Consider the following 17,114-nt stretch of genomic DNA (forward strand, 5'->3'; position numbering starts at 1 on the left):
TTGTCTTGGCTAATGAAACACACTTCATCTGGCCCTAAAATAGAACAAACTTTTTCCACATATTTTATAGTTGAACGGCAAAAGAGTCCGTTAATATATTTGTCGAATTTAGCTTGTTTGTAAAAACCAGATCAGTCAGTAATAAGAACCGTACGCATCGCGTGACGTTGTTTCTTATACTGATTGGTCTGGATTTGCTGCAAGGCATTATGGTTTAATGCCACGTTTTTTTGTTGTGAAAATTATTGTAGAATTTGGGTTATGTTATATATATATTTTTTATTAAAACCAAAAAAGTTCAGTCTGATTTTCAAGGAACAGTTTCGTTTCTTTATGGTGCAGAAACCCGTACATTTATTGATTTTAAAGACATTATTTTAAAGATATATTGATTTAGAGATTACTTTTTGCCGATGGCTTCCTTAGTTAAGAAAACGAAATAAAAATGGACATCGAGTTTACCTGAGAAGGTTGTTCGCAGAAATTGACGACGATTTAAAAGAAATTATAAAGATAAACTTATTATTGACTAATATAGAGACTAAACATGTGATAATAAAGACTTTAGACGACGAAATTATGGACTTGTTGGCGGACGAAGATGACATTATATCCGAAATTGAGGATACTAGCTCATGGACTGGTGATATTTTAAGTAACATAGAGAATTTACGGTTTCTTAGTAAAGAGGTAAAAGAGTCTGAGAAAGATTCATCCACTCGAAGTGTTTCTTCTAAAATTTCCATGAAGCTTCCAAAATTAACAATTCAAAGTTTCTCTGGTGATATATTACCATGGAAAGGGTTTTGGGATCAGTTTTCAACTGCAATTGACAGTAATGAAGATCTGTCAGATATAGCAAAGCTTAATTATTTAAAATCATATCTTTCTGGTAGAGCACAAAAGCTAATTGAAGGACTTACGCTTAGCGAAGGCAATGATAGGGAAGCAATACAACTTTTAAAGGACAGGTTTGGTAATACTCAAAGTCTTATTGCAGCGCATATGGATGATCTTCGAAAAATAAATCCAGTGCGAAATTTAAAAGAAGTAAAACAACTCTGTCAAATGTATGATAAGCTTGAAATAAATATAAGAAATTTAAAGGACCTAAATGTTGAAACATGTACTTATGGATCACTTCTTATTGCCATTATATCAGAAAGAATTCCACGTAAGTTATGCATTATTATTTCAAGACATTTTAAAAATGATGACTGGAACTTAAATGAATTCATGAATGTAATTAAGACAGAACTTACACCTCTAGAGCGTTGTGAAGCTGTTACTAATACAAGTATCGAAGTAGAAGAAAATATACCAATTACATTACTGAATATGCACTTTAATACTAAAAAAAATAATCACCACCATTTGAGCAATAATCAAAGATATTTTAACTATAACACTGTCCCAAGAAATAATCAAGAAACTAGAGACACTTGTGTGTTTTGTAAAAAACGACACTTATCATCTAGATGCAGAAATATAACAGATGTAAAACACCGTCGAAGTATAGTTCAAAAGGAGAGCAGATGTTTTGTTTGCTTAAAAAGAGGACATAAAGCGAGTTTTTGTCGATTAAATTATGAGTGCATAAAATGCAAAAAGAAGCATAACATAACTTTATGCGATACTGAAAGTAACAAGGTTCCAAATAAATTGTTATCAGAAGTCCAGAGTTATTCAATTACTCATCAAAACCAGCGTACGGCTACCAACAACCATGTTATTCTACAGTCTGCTAAAGCTACAGCTACAAACCCAGATAACACTTTATCCAGTTGCATTAGAGTATTATTTGATGGATGCAGTCATCGAACTTATATTACAGATGCATTAAGTGAAAAATTGAAGTTGAAGAAGATAAGCACAGAAAGTTTAATAATAAAAAGATTTGCATCAGATGAAGGCTTGATCAAAACACTAGATGTTGTTTGTGTTTGTTTGAAGGGTAGAGATCCGAAAAATAATATTTATATGGAGGCATTATGTATTCCTTTCATATGTTCACCATTAAAAAATCCTAACTTCAATCTTTTGCAACAAAAATATGTTTACTTAAAAGGAATCCCTTTAGCTGAATCTTACCCGTTAAAGAACAATGAATCTGTTGACATCCTAGTGGGATTAGACTACTATTACTCAATAATTACTGGAAAAATAATAAGTGGTTGCAATAATGGTCCAGTTGCTCTTGAAATGGTCCAGTTGCTCTTGAAAGTATTTTAGGATGGATTATTTGTGGTCCATCTGACATCGGTGTACGTGAGAATTTTATTCAAACTAATTTAGCGTCAACTTCACAATCAGATGATGATGTCTTAGGTTGGAATTACGAAAATTTTGGGAATCTGAATCCAGCGATTTCCAAGAGCAAGACAATTTTTACCGGCAATTTAAAAATGACATTACTTTTAATGGGGAACGATATGTGACAAAGCTACCATTGAAACCAAACTGTGAATTTTTACCTGATAATTATAATATTAGTTTAAAAAGATTTATTTCATTACAAAGAAAGTTTGAGAAAAATAATGATTTAAAACAACGATACCAAGAAGAAATAACTTCGTATGAAAACGAAAACATTATTGAGCGAGTCTATGATCCAGGTGAACCTTGAAAAGTTCATTATCTACCTCATCGTGCAGTACTACGAGATGATAAAGAGACAACAAAGTTACGTGTAGTGTTTGATGGTTCCGCAAAAGAGGGTGGTCCTTCAATTAATGAAAGTTTGTATACTGGCTCATGTTTACTGACATGCATATATAGTACACTTTTACGTTTTCGCATGTTCAAGATAGGACTGATATCTGATATCCGTCAAGCGTTTCTAAATGTTGGTATATGCAATGAGCATAAGGATCTATTGCGATTTTTATGGTATGATGGTAAGAACAACATGTTAATTATTTACCTTTTCCTGCGAGTAGTATTTGGAATCACTAGTATTCCTTTTTTGTTAAATACTACAATTATAAAGCACATGGAAAATTATTCAGATACATCTAAAGAATTTACTAAAAAGTTTCTAAGAGATTTATATGTTGGCGACTCTACTGTTGGTGTTAATACAGTCAGCGAAGGTATTCAATTTTATAACTTCATAAAAGAAGCTATGAAAAAGGAGGATTTAATCTGCGAAAAGGGTTTAGTAATTCACCAGAGTTAAGCAGGTATATTGCAGATAAAGAAAAAGAGAAAGCCTTGCTGAATGAGGAAGACAGTTATGCAAAATTTGAATTAAATAGAAGTAATGATATGGAAGTTAATTGTGTAAAGGTTTTGGGATTATTATGGAATGGAAAAAGCGATGAGTTCCATTTCAACTTTTCAGCTATTGTACAAGAAGCATTGAATCTACCTTTTACAAAAAGAAATTTGCTTAGGGTTGGAGCAAAATTTTATGATCCATTGGGTCTTACTTCACCAATTGTTATTGTGACAAAACTATTGTTTCAAGCTCTGTGTATTGATAAACTTGATTGGTATGATAAATTACCTTCTGAAATCCACCAAAGATGGTTAGCGTATTTAAAAGGACTAGAAGTTATTTCCAGCATTACTGTACCAAGATACTGTTTTAAAGAACAAGATGAAATAGCAAAGTATGTTACTTTACATGGTTTTAGTGATAACTCTCAAGTTGCTTATTCAGCAGTTATATATGCTCAAGTAAAAACCAAGGAGGGTTGGATGTCCAAGTTGATAACCTCAAAGACGAAAGTTGCTCCAATAAAAAAGTTAACAATTCCACGTTTGGAATTACTTGGCTGTTTGTTAATAGCGAATTTGATGCACAAGGTTGTTCAAGAATTTAAAGACGTTTTAATTGTGGAAAAAACTTGTTATTGGACAGATAGCGAATTATCTTTATCTTGGATAAAAAATTCTAAAAGAGACTGGAAGTTATGGGTCCAGCATCGTGTGTCAAAAATTCAAGAATTAAGTAACAAAAATGATCGGTCCCATATTGAGGGAGAAAACAACCCAGCAGATATACCAACTAGAGACTTAAATCTGTTAACGTTTCAGACCAATCGCTTGTGGTGGGAAGGTCCTTTGTTTTTAAAAACTAATATCACACCAAAACAAAGGAAGTATTTTGATAGTAATATGGCAGAAAGTATTAGTGAATTAAAAAATTCTGTAACTACTTGTGTCAACTATATTAATGAGCCAAAAGACGGAGTTCAGTATATTATTAAAGCAGAAAAATTTAGCAGTTTAACTCAGCTATTGAGAGTTTCAGCATACGTTTTACGATTCGGGAATAATATTAAAAATAAAGTTGTTAAATACCAAGGAGAGTTGACGACAAAAGAGATTAATTCAGCTGAAGAATTATGTATTAAGTGTGAACAAAGTCTGCTAAAAGGGGAGAATGATTCTAGTCAGGATTATGAAAACATTAAGCAACAGCTGGATTTATTTATTGATGAACATAACATTCTACGGTTAAAAGGGCGGTTTGAAAATAGTTTGCTAGAATATGCAGAGAAGTATCCAATTATATTGAGAAGCTATAGTCATTTTACAAAGCTAATAGTACTAGCTGCACTTGAAAGAGTAAAGCATTTACGACTTGAAGGAACGTTAAATGAATTAAGAAGTAGGTTCTGGATTCGTAAGGGACGACAAATAGTGAAGAAGTACATTAAAGATTGTGTCAAGTGCAAAAGAGTGCTTGCAAAAACTTTACATGGTCCTGGACCTCCAAATTTACCTATTTTTGAGTGGCAACACATAAATTTGCGTTCACCATTATTGGATTAGATTGTGAAAAATATTTATGGACAAGAAAATTCTATGTATAAAGCTTATGAATGTTTGTTTACATGTGCAACATCCAGAAATGTCCATGTGGAATTAACGCCTTCCATGGAAACTGATTTTCTTATAAGATGTTTAAAACGTTTTATAGCTCGAAGAGGAAGTATAGAGATAGTAATTAGTGATAACTTCAAAACCTTTCTAAGTGAACAGTTAAAACAGTTTTTAGCAAAAGAACGTTTATTATGGAAATTCATTTTGCCTAAATCACCTTGGTGGGGAGGATTCTATGAACGACTTATTCGAGTTGTCAAAGATGCGTTGAAAAAATGCGTAGGAAAAAGTCGATTGTCATATGAGGAATTAGAAACAGTATTACATGAGATTGAAATGACGGTTAATAGTCGACCACTAACTTATATTTATGGCGAAGTATATGAACCATTGACCCCATCTCATCTTGTAATTGGAAAAAGATTACACTCAATTAATGTAAAAACTCAGATGGATGATTCTCAAATTGATAATTCGGATGATAACAAAAGCAGATTAAAGTACTTGAAAACTATTATTGATCATTACTGGAAACGTTTTAGTCGTGATTATATTGCTCAATTACGAGAAAGACACCTCTATGATAGTAAAAACCAAATGACAAAATGCGGTGAGTATCTACAAGTTGGAGATGTTGTTTTAATAAACGATGATCAGTTAAAGCGAAATTTATGGAAGCAAAGTGTCGTGGAGGAATTAATTATTTTTAATGATAAAAAAGTTAGGGGTGCCATTTTAAAGACTTGTATAAATGGGGATGTATCCTTAATAAAACGTCCACTTCAACGCTTAGTTCCTCTCGAAGTAGTAAAGATTAAAAACACAGAAAAAGTTACATCCGCTGAACCTAAATGCCAGAGGATGGCTGCTATTACGGCTGAATTAAATAGAAAATTTAATACTTAAGAATTTATTGTTCTGGGATACTAAGTATCCCAGGGTCGGGAGTGTCGAATTTAGCTTGTTTGTAAAAACCAGATCAGTCAGTAATGAGAACCGTACGCATCGCGTGATGTTGTTTCTTATACTGATTGGTCTGGATTTGCTGCAAGGCATTATAATTTAATGCCACATTTAATGAACATTTTCGTTTCTTTAATGTTTTAAATGAAATTATTTCTGAGGACTGATCAATCTAATAAGGACTGTTTTGACGTGCTTTTTGTCTTCTTATGTTCTGTAACTTCTCGGAAGTAAACAAGTATGGAGGACGCTCTTGCTGATTGCAAATCCAATTTTGTTTATCTCGGATATCAATTCGTCGAGAGTTTTAATGCTCTAAGTAATAAAGAAACATATGTGGATATAACTAATTTTTTTACAGAAACGGGGTTTATTTCGTAAATTATATTCAAATCAAAACTTGAAATTTGGTTTTATCCATATTTTAATATTGATTTATTAGTATTGTTTACATCACAATCAGAATAATGATTTTGGTCATCGTTAGCGCAAGCTTTTTAAAAGAGTTTCTTCAACCCGCTAGGGAGAAACTAGCGTTTCGAATTTTCAATAAACTTTATGTGTTTGCATTGCATCACGTTTTGCAATCAACAATATGAGCAATTAGAGTTTCGTATTTGCAATCAACAATATGTTAGAGTTTCGTATTTGCAACCAACTAATTAGAGTTTCGTATTTGCAATCAACAATATGAGCAATAAGAGTTTCGTATTTAAATTAACGACAATTTAATTTCAAAAAATGAAAAATTTATGAGTTTTCTTTTATGAGTTTACTTTGGACCACATTTTATAATTCGCTAGGGAGCGAATAACAAATGTGATATTTATAAACAAAGAGTTAATATTTCTAACAAAATTTGATTCTCAGTCATATGTTAATGAAATCAGTCAAATTAATAAAATCAGTCAAATTAATAAAATCAGTCAAATCAATATTATTAAAACGATAGTAATTTTTATTTTACGTTAGTAGTTGTTATTTATTTAATGTCTCTGGGAAACTTATCATATTAATTTATAATATTATATTGTAAATAAATTAATAAAATATAATATCAAATTTAATATTTATTTCCCCACAAACAAATACATCATTTCTATACCATTTAGTAGATGTAAATACCGTTAAAATCTGCTCATTAAAAATGAAAAAATAGTATAAATTAACATCATTTTGGCCTTAATACCCCCCTCCCAATTGTGAATTAGTGTCAAACTTTCCAGCACTCTCTCCCCCCCTATATTTACTGACATCATTTATGGATGACCCCAAAGTACTTAATAGTATTAGTTGGGTTTTTTTTCTCGGGTATTACTAATTGTGTGTTTCTCAGGTATTACTAATTGTGTGTTTCGAAAAATCCTCATAAAATAATTTTAAACAAACAACAAATTATGTTTATAATTTTAAATGATAAACATAAAATTTTAAACATAATATATAATCCAAAATAACATTAACTTAATATTAAAATTTAAAAAATTTTCATAGCCGCCTCATCGCCACGCATCAATATTATACTGATAAGAAATCTTTTCTTATCCCTGATAGGAAAAAAAAAAAAAAAAAATCATTTTTCAAGAATTACTTTTTTTTGAGTAATACTTATCATTTTTTATTTTAACTTTGTGTTTTAGTAAGAACACCATAAGTAATCTTTAAGTATCTGTTTTAGATGTCTTTTTTTCACAGTTTCTGCAGGAATGTTTATTATATTTCAAATTGTGCAGATTAAATATTTTGCAGATACTGTGTTCTTTCTTATCACGGCAGTATAATTTGCTAGCTGGTTTTTTCCTGGTCACAATACCATCAGGGAGATATAGACGCGCTGAAAAAAATAAATGCTATCAAAACAATTTCTTCTATTAAATGCTGGTCCAAAACCATGCTACCAAAACTATTTCTTCTATAAAACATAAAACCTCTAAGCAGATAATTCAAATATGAAACGATTTCGGTTTTCGCTTAAATAAGAATACAATTAAAATAATCATAAAAAATTATAAGTTACTGAAATATTTCTTCCTCTATGTCCGTCATATTAAATTTAATAATTCTTTCACGTTTGGTTTTTTATTAGTGCAAAGGGCAACCTTCATACAATCGATAAACTTTTTGAATAAATCTTCATCGAATATTTGATCGATTGTTTCACTAATTTCATTATCGAGTATGGTCTCATTCAATAAGTAATCGAATTTCGAAAGTAAATCTTCGAATGAAGTACTCGTCGACTCAACAGCATTTAAGTCTTTATTTTCCACTAAAAATAAACAATAATATCAAATACGAAAGTAATTAAATTATTACCTCGATATCAGTTTTAAAAGAACATTACCATTTATTAATAATAACACAGGTCAACAAAAAAAATTTTTTTTCTGGTGCCGAGCAAACAATTTGTTTTTTGTATAGCATTTCTCATCTTGATTTCAAATATGCAACTCTTTTTTTACCATCACGTCAAGTTGTAACGATATTTAGGTTCAAATCATAAGTATTTAAGGTAAAGTCCCTAAAGAAATGTTATTCATTTGTAATAAAAATAAGTATTTTTTGTATTATTGCTGAATAACATTCTGTTGAAATTTTTTTAAGAGTCTTTAGCATTTTTTTACATAATTATTTTGTCAATAAATTTTAAGGAAAAGTATTTATGTTTTCTAAAATTTCAATGAAAATACGCTTCTTTTGAGACCCAGGTTGACATACTTTTGAATGACTTTTTTTTTGACAATATTAGGGACTTTACCCTAAAATACTTAAGATTTGAACCTAAATATCGTTACAACTTGACGTGATGGTAAAAAAAGAGTTGCATATTTGAAATCAAGATGAGAAATGCTATACAAAAAACAAATTGCTTGCTCGGCACCAGAAAAAAAATTTTTTTTTGTTGACCTGTGTAATAATAACAATAATAATAATAACAATAATAATAACAACAATAATAATAATAATAATAGCAATAATAATAATAACAATAATAGCAAAAACAACAATATTATTTTTGTTATGATAATAGCAATAATAATATAGAAGCAACTTATAACAAATGCGAACATTCTCATGCGACCACTTGCAAGCAGGATAACTAACGAAACACCAATATGAGTTTTTTGTTTTTCGGATTAAAAGTTCAGTAAGAAAGAGGTCCTGTTGATCTATAATGGCGCTGACTGATACGGCAGATACAATGGTATTCGAAATAAAATTTCAGTCAGGTACAATATGATTGCATAATAAATCTCTTTGCGGACAGTTATCTACTGCTTAGGCCAGGTAAATACAGCTTTTATCAAAAATATTTAAAAAAAAAACTGTAGAACTGCGCTAATCATCTTGTAATACTCTTTGACTTTGGTCGGTTAAGAAAGCTGTTATCTACCCACATTAGCTCGTGTCAAATCCATATGCGCGTAATTTGATAATTAGATGCAATATACTCACCTTATCAAAAGCTTTAGCAAAATCTAAAATAGTGACGTTTTCTGGACAAGATTCAAGCGAATACAAAAGGAGGAAACAAATATTACAGTGGGAGATTCGTATTTCTACAAACTGGACAAGTTCGGAGAAATGCAAATAGAGATCGTTTGGAAGATACTGTATTCATTTATGCTAAGAATCTCATTCGTGGGTGGCTAAAGAATAAAAGGATCGCCGCGAACGTGAAGAACTATTTGAACTAAACGAGAAGAACTGTTTGTTTAGCAAGTTTCTCAGTTCGGTCAGATGTTAGCACGCCGCCGCCATTCTTAAGAGCTAGAATATCATCTTTGTTGTCTCTGGCCTTATTTATTGTAATAAAGAAGCCAAGGGCTATGAGGCTTCGTTTGTGTGTGCAGAGTTTCATTAATTGCACGAATTTTTGTTAAACGACGCTTTTACAAGTTACTTGTTAAATAAAAGATTGTTGTTAACAAATCAAAGTATAAAAAGGGATCATCACTAATATTTAAAAAAAATATAGCTTTAGCAGAATATGACCTTATTTGATTATCGTAAAAAATAGGAAGTGATAAATTGTTACTTACCTATTTTTTAAGTTAACCAATTATCATAATCTATTTAAATGCTTTTCCATAATTCACAAAATATATTTTTTTAAACTACAGACTGCAATCCCTCCGCTATCTATTATACTTATTAAAGTAAAAATTTAAAATCTTACTGATTTTTGAAGATAATCGATTGAGCTCTGTCTGACAGTCGGCGTCGTATTTTCTTAAATGCTCGCTACCATATTCTGCAACTTGTATGATTTTAATATTAGAGCAAGTTTTTCTTTCTGATTGAGTTCGTGTTGACGCCAAGGTTTTTTTCTTCCTATGTTTAAACCAACCTAATGTGCAATCGTTGATATTAAGTATAAATTTTTAATGATAAAAACTTTCTCATGTGAGAAAAAGAAGTAAAAAATAACAGATAACAATTTTTATCAAAATAAATTAACGAGTAGAAAAAAATTTCTCAAAAAAAAGTTGATTTTTTGTTTATTTGTATGGCACATATTAATAAGAACAAATATTTTCCATCAGTTGTGATTGTACTAGTAGGGAACTCAAAATTAATTTATTAAAAAAAATTAAATAAAAAACTAAAAACACTAAAGATACCTTTTAAGTTTTCCAGTATAAAATTAACCATCTCATAATCATTATTTTGGCAATCAGGATTTGCACGAACCATGCTAAAAGCATCGTTTAAAATGGATAGGAACATGTTCATTATGATCCAAATTATTATTACATTAAAACTAAAAAAAAATATTGGTCCCAGAACAATATTAGCTCGTTTATATTGATTAAAACTGAATTTTCCTAACAATAATGAAACTGTTGAAACTATTGATTCGAAGTACGTCTTGTATTCACCCATTAATGCACCTAAAGCAATTTATTTTGAATAAGAAAATGCATTAAACAAAAGATCTAAGAAAATCAAGACAAGAGAAACGCTAATTCATTAACACAAATAAAACTGCACCAAGAGCAATCAAAAATGGTATTAAACAAAATGTGATATAATCAAGACTATTGAAACATTTATTTACACAAATGAAACAAGTTTTATATAACCAAAATAGTAAATAAAAAATATGTAAAACAACTTTATTCTTTATAAACAATTAAAACCATATTTATAAGTTTCTAAAACCAGATGAAGTTAATTTATATATAATTTGTTTGGAAGCGCAATCTCTGGAAGTTATGTTTGCTTGGTCAATGCGCAGAGATTACAAATAGTAACTTTAAGCTAGATTAAGTCATGTTAACAGTAATTTTTTACAATATATTTTAATTAGACAAAAAATCATTTTTTTTGTCTAATTAAAATATTCATATTCATAGTTTTATTCATTCATATTCAAGAAATGAAATCTTTGAATATTCATTCATATTCAAAGATTTCATATTCATAGTTTTATTATAAAATTGTTTATTGAGAGTATGATTTATAAACTTTATATATTCAATAAAAACTAAGTTAACAGTAACTGCAAAAAGTATTGTGACAAGTTGCAGATTTTATTGTTTTTTTGTAAAAAATTGTTGCTCTAAATAGGGCATTTTAAAATTTATAGGTTTTAGTATTTAATCATGTTCCTGTGAGCTTTTATTACTTCATTTAGACAATTTTACATAGATGAAGCAAGCCTATTGCATGAATCTTATCTAATTTCCGTGCACCAGGTCAATTTGAGAGATTCTCTTAATTTCTTCACCAATGCTGTATTGTGGCATTGTACCAAAAGGCTATTTTCCAAAGGTTTTCAATCGGATCAGGCTGTTTCCTGGATCAGGGCTGTTTTCTGGCCATTCTAGAACATTTATATTAAGTTCATCAAGCCAATCTTGGTCTTTTTTAGACGTGTGGCAAGGAGATGTCATGTTTGAATATTGTTGTTTCATAGAACCGCATAAATTGCAGAAGATCAAGGACTTTAATATAACAATCTTCATTCATTATTACATTGGAGGCAAGAAATAAAGTCCCCCGCATTCAACTTCAGAAAAACACCCTCAAACCATGACACCAGGGGAGTGTTGCATAGTCTTTTGCATGTAGGCTGGGTCGAGGCAGTTGCTGCCTATTGGCCAACGAACCCTCATTCGACAACTTGAAAATGTTGCAAACTTTGACTCATTGCTAAACATTACTTTTTTCCGATCAGCAACATCCCAATGCACGTAAAATTTAGCAAAATCAAGTTGTTTCTTCCTCATAGTGGCTGTGATGAGAGCTGCTACGTGATGATGCTGCACTGTCCTAATGAAGACATTTCCAAGCAAATTAAGATTCTCAAACTTTAATTGGCGTGCAGGAATAGAAGGATTATTAACTACTGCATGTTTTACAATTTTATCTGCCTTTCTAGCTGTTTTCCTTGGTCTTCCAGTTGTTTTATCCTTAATGGGGGTCTTGAGTTCAAGATCTGCCAAATACCGTTTTAGCTATTTTGTTACTGTCAAATTATGTCAATTAATTTCCTTACCTATGTCCCTAGTATTTTTTCCCTGCTTATGTAATAGAAAAATGTTGGCAACTTCTTCTTTTTAAGATTACAGAACTTCATACAGCCAAAATTTTTGATAGATGTCTTCCAACGAAGATGCAAAAAATAGGCTATTTTGCTGAAAGAAGTGACGCAACTGAACACAGATCAAAACTCCAATATGCTAAACTGAAACAGTTTAGTATGCATTGATATTGAGAGGAATTACTGCTAGTTATAATAGAAAACGATGGGTTTTAATAAAATAAGTGCAACTATTTTAATTAATTTATTTCTTCAAAGATCAAAATTTCGAGATCAAAATTTTATAGCATTTGTCACAATACATTTTGCGCGTACTGTATATTCTAAGTGATTATTATAACTATTATATTAAAGCACTAAGGAATATTAAAATACTAAGTTTATTATTTATATTCATAGTTTTATAAAAAAAGTTTTTTTAGGATGTATGATTTATTATTTTTTTATATTGAATACTAAGTCGAAATTAGTTACTTAAAATTGTCAAACAGCATCAACAGACTGTAAAACTGTACCCATGTAAAAAATTAATTGGGTAATCCTAAGATTTTTTTAATTAACATTTGTAATACAACATAAAAAATTAGCTTAACTTCTAGCTTGTTGTTTATTGTTTGTTGTTGTGTTGTGTTATTGTAAAAAGTTAGATTTACATAAAAATTCTCTTTACTGTTACAGCTACAGTTAATAATGTTCAACCTACTTATTTTCTCCACCTGTTGTCAAATGAACTTCTTTTAATTTTAAAATGGTCCAAAAATGAATTGTAAATGTAGTTAGACCTGATCACTGCTCAAACAAGGTGTCATCTCTTGTTTCATTACCCAAAACTCAACCTCACATGACTTCTTATTCAGCAAAGTTGCATTTTTTTAAAAGTCAATTTACATACATGCTCAAAAAACATTTCTCTATTTTATTTTTTCCTCATACATCATTGCTTTAAAAATATCCTTTTTTCATTGTATTTTAACTGAGTCTTAATTCTATCTTAACAAGACAATTTAAAGCTATTTTTAATCTCTTTTTTGTTTTCTGTGACGCTGCTTACGCAACAGAAAGCAAAATACAAAATTAAAATACCTGAAAATTGAAAATTTTCTGATAATATAACTGTGAAAATTAAAATATAACTTGAAGTAATTCAATAGTTTCAATTGCTCAATGTGTGTTTTATTTTCAAAATTTTGAAAATATGTGAGAATATATTGTGTTTCTGGGATTTCAGACATTTTCACGTAAATATGTGATGTTTATATACTTAACTAGTAAATGACATTAAAAAAAGCGTAGGTATAACAAAACTATTTGTTGCATCATAACAAAATTAAAAATTAAAAGCAGTTTTCGGCATCTTCTATACTCATCTTTGATGATGATTAATATGATATATTTTATTCAAAATGATATAATATGATTATTGGTGAGTTTGATATGAATTAATAAACTAAATTTGCCTTTCAGTTTATAGGTGTTAATATGAGTTAAAAAAGTAGTTTTAACAACATAATCCTTAATAGAATATATTTTTAATAAAAAGTTTTGAACGTATGTTTAAAGTTTTTATTAATATTTATATATTATATATTTAGGAAATAAAAAAAAATGTAACAAAAAATGTTTAGACTTCATAACTAATTTACCAATTTATACGTCAAATATACTAATTTGATAAATATTTATTTTCAAATTTTCACATTATCAAAAAATTAAAACAAAATTAAACTTTACCAAATGCAATATTAGAAAAGGTAACAAATGAACACAAAATGATAGAAAAGACAATTCCAAACATTGATAAAGGATACCATGCAGCTTTTAATGTATAAGAAATCATTGAAACATGATGATTAAACTGCAAAAGTTTAATGAACTTTAAATTCACAAAAAAAGCAATGAGTGAAACAATGCATACATACATCATGTCACAGTAAGATGCAAACTGAAAGTTAATAAACAAATTTGGTTTTTTATCTGGAAGACGCTCCAATAATTTTTTTGCTACATATTCTAAAAAAACCAATTAAAATTAACATAAAAAACACAGTTGTGAATTGCTAATAAAAATGAAATAATAACAAACATCAGCATAAAAAAATAAAAAAAAATAAATAAAAAATATCTATATAAAAAAACATAAATAGTAGAAAAATATACTTGTTATAACGGTATCAAAAATAAAATTTTTAGGCTTTCTCAAAAAATACGTATTACTTGAGCTAAAAGATTAGCAGTAAAAATGCTTAACTAATTATTTCTTCAACAAATTGTTTCTCTATTAGCAGGTTCATCAGTATCCTTCATGATGAACCTATTGGTGGAAGAACAATTTGTTGAAGAAAAAATTCGATAAGATATTTTACTCATTTATTATTGCTCTGTTCCTTAAGAACATTGAGCACTCAATTAGTAGAATAAACTAACAAATATATATATATACATACATATATATATCTATCTATATACATATATATATATATATATATATATATATATATATATATATATATATATATATATATATATATATATATATATATATATATATATATATATATATATAATCGTAACTTAGATAAAAACTAAATTTTTTATCTAGGTTAATATATATATATATATATATATATATAATATATATATATATATATATATATATATATATATATATATATAATCGTAACTTATATATACTTATATCTATATATATATATAAATATATATATATATATAGATATATATATATATATATATATATATATATATATATATATATATATATATATATATATATATATAATCGTAACTTAGATAAAAACTAAATTTTTTATCTAGGTTAATATATATATATATATATATATATATATATATATATATATATATATATATATATACATATGTATATATATATATATATATATATATATATATATATATATATATATATATATATATATATATATATATATATGTATATATATTTATACTTATAAATAATTACTTTTTTATGTTACTTTTATTATTTAACTTGTTCTTCTTATTTTTTTTATCTTTAATTTTTGTAAAAAATGTAAATTACAGAAATAAAAAAATGAGCAAAACAAATACCTTTATAAATGAAAAGTCCCACAGCAATAAAAGAAAATATTCTTAATGCAACTTCCACTAAATTCCAAAACTCTAAAAAGTATTTACAACCAGCTCGATATAAAAACCGAGACTCCCGAATTGTAAATATCACAGTCATAAAGACAAATAGCAAATAGATACCCAACATAACCTTTGATCCGGTCACCGATGCATACAAGTTAAACGTATGGACAGTGAAATTAGGAACAACTCCACCTGACGCTAAAAACTCTAAAGCCATTGTAACCATGTTGAAATAATTAGTAGCAGCATTAAACAAAGCAAACTCGATTATTATAGCTCGAGTTTGTCTATCTATCCATCTGCGATTTTTTGCTTGATCAATTATAAATTGGTTTTTCCATTTAGAAAATATTTCTATAACATAGCCTCCACCATAGTAAGTGTCTAAACTAGCTGCATATGGATAGCCATCAAGTTCCTTCCATGTTTGATACCTCCAAGGCATTGTCAAGGTATTAATTGTAGAGTTATATTGTTTTGGAATAGTCCAATTAAAATCAAAATCTCCTGTTTCCTCAAATGCAGTTTTATATGGAGACAAGCAGTTTATTGCAATATACTCAGCTATTGAGTTGGCTTTGGCGCAGGAGTCTAAATAAAATTATTCTTGTAGGCATACTTTGCAGTATAATTGCAGCTTTTTTTTTATTAAGTAGATTAATATTAAGTATTGAGCAGAAAATAGTAATATTAAACTTAAAATGGTAACATTAGGCATTAAACAAAACAAACATAAAAGTGAGCAACTATAATCAAAGTGAGTTTGTTAAATGAGTTTGCAACATGTGATTACAACTAATGCCTTGATCAGCACCGACAAAAAATTTGGTTACTTGAAAAATCTATGAAATGTTTCAATACAAAAAAGCTATAAAAAAATTGCTAATAGTATAGTTTAACAGTAATAATAACAGTATTTGATTTCAAATAGGATACAGATCCTATTAAATCCATGAAATGACAAAAGGCAACTATCTATTTTAATGTCAAGCATTCGTTTGAATTGGTACATTTTAAACAGATTATTTTTGCATCTTTGAGTGCATTCCAATGGTTAGCAGCAAGATTACTAAAGAATTGTTAATATTTTTCATAATTTCTTTTGATTTCACATAAAAGCTGTTCTCTTTTATTGAGCTGGACAAATCAATGGGTTAGTATGCCGATTGATGATGGCTGCATACTCTGTAAATACCTCTTGTCAGTTCCGGCTCCCATCATCTAGTACATTTTTCTAGTTGATCTTTGTTACAGTAAATAGTCAATATATTCCATCCATAAGGAACATTTCAACTTTATTCATTTTGAATTGTTCCAATGGCATCTGTAGCAGAGAAGTTATAGAAATTATTTTTATTTGAAGTCTACTCATTTTGTTTTTTCATTTTGAGATTCGCTTTTGGAAAGCATTTTTTAGAGAGGTCAATTTAAATTTTATTGCTGTATTTTGGTTTAAAAATCAAAATTAATTTTTTAAGAACTAATCGATTCTCTTTTTTATAAAAGTGTTTTTAATAATGTTTTAAATCTGAGTTTTATACCAGGAGCTAGAGATTAATGAGATCACTTAAAAGAAAACTTTTATTCAAAAATAAAAAACACATTTATAAATGGAAAC

General features: G+C 28.6%; 3 protein-coding genes across 4 annotated transcripts in view; 2 read left to right on the top strand and 1 right to left on the bottom strand.

The window, feature by feature from the left end:
- Positions 1–579: 579 nt before the first annotated feature.
- LOC136080271 (uncharacterized) lies at positions 580–4,782 on the top strand. The gene is made up of 5 exons (XM_065796886.1): positions 580–2,210; positions 2,329–2,615; positions 2,694–2,897; positions 3,009–3,092; positions 3,134–4,782. The coding sequence occupies exons 1-5, from the start codon at positions 580–582 to the stop codon at positions 4,780–4,782; spliced, it is 3,855 nt and encodes a 1,284-aa protein (XP_065652958.1).
- A 33-nt stretch (positions 4,783–4,815) lies between these two features.
- On the top strand, positions 4,816–5,739 carry LOC136080272 (uncharacterized). Its single transcript, XM_065796887.1, has one exon. It carries the CDS (start codon positions 4,816–4,818, stop codon positions 5,737–5,739), a length of 924 nt encoding a protein of 307 aa, XP_065652959.1.
- A 2,007-nt stretch (positions 5,740–7,746) lies between these two features.
- LOC136080701 (uncharacterized) overlaps positions 7,747–17,114 on the bottom strand; it is a 66,356-nt gene continuing 56,988 nt past the window's right edge. Inside the window, exons 25-30 of one of the 2 annotated variants that reach the window (XM_065797691.1) lie at positions 15,614–16,087; positions 15,452–15,523; positions 14,078–14,356; positions 10,422–10,691; positions 9,977–10,147; positions 7,747–8,065 (exon numbers count right to left, since the gene is read on the bottom strand). In XM_065797691.1, the coding sequence (XP_065653763.1) occupies positions 7,839–8,065; positions 9,977–10,147; positions 10,422–10,691; positions 14,078–14,356; positions 15,452–15,523; positions 15,614–16,087 (1,493 nt within the window). In that variant the 3' untranslated portion in view covers positions 7,747–7,838. Of the gene's footprint in view, positions 8,066–9,976; positions 10,148–10,421; positions 10,692–14,077; positions 14,357–15,451; positions 16,088–17,114 lie in introns of both variants that reach the window. The other variant, XM_065797690.1, reaches the window with a different exon arrangement.

The sequence above is a fragment of the Hydra vulgaris genome, chromosome 05, assembly GCF_038396675.1.
Source record: "Hydra vulgaris chromosome 05, alternate assembly HydraT2T_AEP".
Taxonomy (NCBI): Eukaryota; Metazoa; Cnidaria; class Hydrozoa; order Anthoathecata; family Hydridae; genus Hydra; species Hydra vulgaris.

What these genes read in the sequence shown, in the direction of transcription:
- LOC136080271 (XM_065796886.1), top strand. Translation starts at nt 580, where the DNA reads ATGGACTTGTTGGCGGACGAAGATGACATTATATCCGAAATTGAGGAT. An exon ending in GTTGCTCTTGAAATGGTCCA is followed by an intron (nt 2,211 to 2,328) that starts GTTGCTCTTGAA and finishes ATGATGTCTTAG; the next exon opens with GTTGGAATTACGAAAATTTT. An exon ending in TGAGCGAGTCTATGATCCAG is followed by an intron (nt 2,616 to 2,693) that starts GTGAACCTTGAA and finishes AGTTACGTGTAG; the next exon opens with TGTTTGATGGTTCCGCAAAA.
- LOC136080272 (XM_065796887.1), top strand. Translation starts at nt 4,816, where the DNA reads ATGTATAAAGCTTATGAATGTTTGTTTACATGTGCAACATCCAGAAAT.